The sequence below is a fragment of the Penaeus chinensis genome, chromosome 31, assembly GCF_019202785.1.
Source record: "Penaeus chinensis breed Huanghai No. 1 chromosome 31, ASM1920278v2, whole genome shotgun sequence".
NCBI classification, from domain to species: Eukaryota; Metazoa; Arthropoda; class Malacostraca; order Decapoda; family Penaeidae; genus Penaeus; species Penaeus chinensis.
Window position 1 is genome coordinate 22,282,738 of NC_061849.1, and position 5,000 is coordinate 22,287,737.

The following is a 5,000-nucleotide window of genomic DNA, read 5'->3' on the forward strand; positions in this document are numbered from 1 at the left end:
ACTACATCACAAGGGACAGGAAAACTGCTGTGAGCATTTGAATTACAGCTAATCATTTATGAACTGTATCTATATATATCACTAATAAAAATAATAACCATTAATAAGGTTGGTTTGGTAACAAAAACATCATAGTTGAAAGACATTGCACAGCATGTGATTTTCAATATGTAATATAATGATGTCATATTATATAATAAAGGGCATCTTCTCTCTTGAGTGTGCGAAAACACAAAACACGCTTTTGGTAAAGAAGGGGTTAACTTAAAAAAAAAAAAAAAAAAAAGGATGCAAGGAATACAAAAACACACCTTATTCCATGGAATATTGACTGTGTAGCCCTCGCCCTCTCCGGAGCCAACCTGGTCATAATTGGCATCTTCAGAAGAAGGGAAGAAGAGGCCATGGTCGTAGCGGTGGATGGAAATGTAGAGGACCTTTGGGTCAGCCACGAATGCATGCTGGACACCATTACCATGGTGAACATCCCAGTCAAGGATCAGCACTCTGATGTCATAAGTAAAAAATTACTTAATGAAGTGAATTACTTCATATTCTAGCAAAGCATTTACAAACAGATTACTTATAATTCATAAACATATACATAAAACCTACCTTTCACAACCATGGTGGGTAATGGCATACTTAGCAGCAATGGCCACATTGTTATACAAACAGAAGCCATGTGGATGATCCTGCTCTGCATGGTGGCCTGGAGGACGAATTACTCCTATTCCACTTAAGCTTTTGTTATTACAAACATCATCTATAACCTGAAACCATAAGGCATAAACAGAGTAAGGAATACTGTTCATCACATCCATCAGCAAAGCATTCTCATGTTTCCCATCTATTACAGAATTTAGTTATGCTATATCTGAAACAGATCATTACAACTCAAGAGAAGTATAATATCCATTTACTCTTTTAATCAGTGACCTTAAATATACTTAGTTTTATAAATGAAATATTGTACCCTTCTATCTCAGACATTATCATGCCATTCACCTGCAAGAGGCTCCCAGCGGCCAGAAGAGCAGCTTCATTGCTCTTGGGATGAAGGTATATTGACTTGTAGTTATCCTGCATATTCAACAGCTCCTTTTCACTAAGCGCACTTGTGCTTGTCATTAGGTTTACATGCTCCTGTGTGTGAATGAGCTCTAGCTCTTGCTGTGTAGCATATCGTGACTGCAATGGCAATTATCCAATTTTATCTTTATAAGTTATTGGTTAGAAAACCATAATGACTTACATATGTAAAAAACAGAAAGCTTTATGCTGATCATGATACTTTCACTTAAAGTAATCATACACTTACTTTCTATCTGGTTATTTTTTTAAACAAAAAATTCTGGCAAATGCCATGAAAATTACATTTAAAATAATAAAACGATGATGATTCAGTTCTTTAGTACTCTAACTATTACAATAGCATTTCTTAACTCCAATGATATCAATAATGGAACAACTATCTTCAGGACTTTTCTCATGATACAGAAAGTGAGTTTTGACTTCACATACCTGCAAGATAGTTGCTCTTTCTATGATGCCAAACTGTTTCAGAGATTTCCATATTCTCTCTGTTCTTTCTGGTCTTTCTGGATGCTCTCTGTAGAATGTCAAGGTGAGCAGAGGTTAAGCTTTATGTACTAAGGCATGATCTCTGGCACAGGGAAAAACACATCAGTCATACCAATTTTGAGAACTTTTTTACAAGCTTATAAAACCTATAGCATTTACTGTAGTAAATACTGTATATCTAATCATCTCCATAATACAATGATATGAATGCTTTGGAAAATTTAAAATGTGACCATAATATTTGTATCTATAAATTAACAGGTGAAAAAGAAATGTTATTACTAGCTTGAACCTGACTACTTACTTTTCTGATAAACTATGGTGATTACTCATGGCCTCGTCATACACCAAGCAGAGTCTATTATTCTCAAACATCTGAGGAGGTTTGTCTGATACAAAGAAGGAAAATATTTTATAACTGATATGATCTCTACAACCAATATAAGCTATACTTCAAAACAATCAAAAAACTGAAATTAACTTCTTATCAAAAATAAGAGAAAACTACTTCATTTTTGGAAAATACTCCAGAAGAAAAACTTAAAATCTAACAACTCTTCACTGCATCAACTCATTATAACAACCTAAGGAACAATATAAGAAAGTAAAATTTAAACAGTAAGACTACAGACCTTGCTTCAGCCTGGCCAACTGGAGTCTGATCTTTTCCTTGACCTCCTCAGACTGGACTGGATAGCAGTTCCTGGTTTCGTACTGAAGGGGCTTTGTTGCATTGCCGAGGTAGGAGAGGGTGGGGATGTGGCGCTCTCCTGTGTCCCCATTAGTCTTTTCGTGGACAGAGAAGGACCCTTGGTACTGGAAACATTTCCAGTATGGCCTCTGGACATAGATAAGGTTGAGCAGAGACTCACACATGCTGTTGAGACAATGGCTCTCATTAGTATTTGATGAAGAATTTTTTTTTACACTTCTGCTATATCTTTTAATAAACACCCTCACTACACTGCAAGATTTTTGTCTTGTTTAAAAGAATCACCACACATTTCTCTACTCTAACGATTTAAAAAAAAAATCAGTCCTATCATTTCCTACGAAGTTCTGGGAAAATGTACCATATAATACATGTGAAACTACCTTAGTGAGGGTTTCAAAATGGGATCCAGAAGCTTTGGGCAAGGGTCTCCCAGAAGGGCACTAAGTGTCAGAGCAGCTCCTTCTGCTAGCGACTCAAGACAGTAGCCACCCTGTGTAATATCAATACATATTAAATAAACTGTATGACTGTATGACTGATTATTTGATGCAAATATATTTCACTTAATATTTAATGATCTTTTGTTTAACTAATAAAATTTAAGATTTACAAAAAGGAATAAAAACAGAAACAAAAAATGAAACGGAAAAAAAAGGAGATCCATTAAATTTTAGAGACAATGACAATGCTCTGCTCTCACCTCAAAGATAACAGCTACACGTCCATTTGCCAGTGCCATGAGACTAGAGGTGAGGTGAGCATAAAAGGCAGGGGTGATCTCCATTTCTCCCTGTAGAATTACAAAATAGTTAGAGTAAAACTTACAGAAAGCATGTATGAATAAGTATTTACAGACCTATTAAATCAATAACATTTTTCTTTTCCTACTTTTATATTTTAAAAATTTAACTGAAAGGTAATTTTAGATCACTAAAAAGGAAAGCAAAGGAAATACTTCTCATCACTAAAGAAATTTATGAAAAAGAAAGAAAGAAACTTAAAATAAGCAGAAAACTGTGGAAATATATAGTTTTTACCTTTTATTCTGGCTAGTATTTATGTTCATTTCATAAAAATCAACCTGAAAACCTAAAAACCAGCAAAAAAAGAAAGAAAAGACAAGAAAAAAAAATTATATATAAAATAAAAGCACCTGGTTACAATAACTACATGGCTATAGGGAAGACTTGCCTTCTCATCACCTACTGCAGCATCATAACCAGAGGAAACAAGAACCAACTCAGGATCAAACTATAAGGAAGGAAGACAAAATAAAAGAGAAAACATAAGAATAACAGCAATATACAGACTTTTGGTAATGCTCCCTGAGTGATCAGGCCTTGCCAGTACCACAATTGTATGCATGAGGAACACCACCATTCTACAGTTTACTTAGTATGTGAGACCATAAGTTTGGTACATCAAGCTGAGTCACCAGCTTGTAGCGCTTTGGTGCGTTGCCGCAGCATACAGCCACACTCCACAGATCAAGTGGTTTGTTGTGATGCCTCAGGGCATGACCCGTCGAGAAGGGGTTAAGTAAAGCAAATTTCAATACAATTCATATTAGATTCTATTATACTGGGACTGTTACACTCGGATAACTACAGAGGTTCTAAATCTAACTGAACTGTACTGTAACATCTGAAGCTGTATTGGCAGGGTTTCTCTGAGTTAATAAGTAAGTATATCAAGTGGATCTACAATACTAAAGGTTGTATAGGATGCAATGAAGTTTTGAGATTGAGAAAGATCAGGGTAGATAAGGATGAACCATCATCTGAATATCAATAATAAAAATACTACTACTACTACTAAGAAAGTATCAGAAAACAAGCTGATGGCAAAAATTCTGAGAAAGAGAGAGAGAGAGAAATGCTTCTTCTTGCCACTGCAGAAAAAAAAATATAGAAATACTCATGCAATGATGCTGGTAATGACAAGGCATGATACAAGGGGCATTCTGATTTCTAACCTCTGGACATCCAACAGCTGCATCATATCCTGCTGACACTATGACCAACTCTGGATTGAACTGGAAATACAAATTTATGTTTTAATATCACTTAATCCACAACGCCATCACCTGGAGTATCCATTCAGTATGACAAAGAATGGTGGAATGAAAAAAGGTAAGGTAATGATTTTTCTCTGAATGCATTCAATGGGTAAGAGAGTAAAACATATATAAATAATTCTCTAAAAGAAAAGAGATATTCCTCTAAAATATAAAATATATCTAGTAATAATCATATACTAGTACACCATGATTTACTTTCAAATATTTAATAAATTCTCTACATCATATCCTTATTGTCTGAAATTGGGATTTCTGCTACCTGGCAGTGAAGGGTTAATATCATAAAAAAGTGAAACAATTTTTCTATAGAACACTTTTGTCAATACCTGGCTTCTCGCTCTTCATGCTGTCTGGAAATTACCTCTTCATCTGAACTTGTGATTAATTCTGATGTAATGCATTTAAATTGTTTGATGCTTTATTTCCTGACTCTCTCTTTAGTTTTCCAATTTAAAATTACATTATCTCTGAAGAAAGCAACAGATAAAATAAAAAGTTAAGAAGTGATATTTCTATAACTATTTCATCAATCTGCTGCTCTTTTTCCTCCAAACTTCTGAGACAAGCTGAATGTGACCACATAAAAGCTACAGATGGGCATGTTTTGAAAGTGGTTGCAAT

At 34.8% G+C, this 5,000-nt stretch overlaps 1 protein-coding gene across 6 annotated transcripts in view; it reads right to left on the reverse strand.

Annotated features, from left to right (window-relative positions):
- The window catches only part of LOC125041909 (histone deacetylase 6-like), a 36,301-nt gene that overhangs the window by 17,262 nt on the left and 14,039 nt on the right, over positions 1 to 5,000 (reverse strand). For 3 of the 6 annotated variants that reach the window (XM_047637299.1, XM_047637298.1, XM_047637302.1), the window contains 10 exons: positions 4,275 to 4,334; positions 3,491 to 3,550; positions 3,000 to 3,089; positions 2,680 to 2,789; positions 2,217 to 2,461; positions 1,889 to 1,973; positions 1,525 to 1,612; positions 1,009 to 1,191; positions 616 to 773; positions 312 to 507 (listed from right to left, as the gene is read on the reverse strand). In XM_047637299.1, coding sequence (XP_047493255.1) covers positions 312 to 507; positions 616 to 773; positions 1,009 to 1,191; positions 1,525 to 1,612; positions 1,889 to 1,973; positions 2,217 to 2,461; positions 2,680 to 2,789; positions 3,000 to 3,089; positions 3,491 to 3,550; positions 4,275 to 4,334 — 1,275 coding nt within the window. Of the gene's footprint in view, positions 1 to 311; positions 508 to 615; positions 774 to 1,008; positions 1,192 to 1,524; positions 1,613 to 1,888; positions 1,974 to 2,216; positions 2,462 to 2,679; positions 2,790 to 2,999; positions 3,090 to 3,336; positions 3,356 to 3,490; positions 3,551 to 4,274; positions 4,335 to 5,000 lie in introns of those variants that run through there. The other 3 variants (XM_047637301.1, XM_047637300.1, XM_047637303.1) reach the window with 3 other exon arrangements.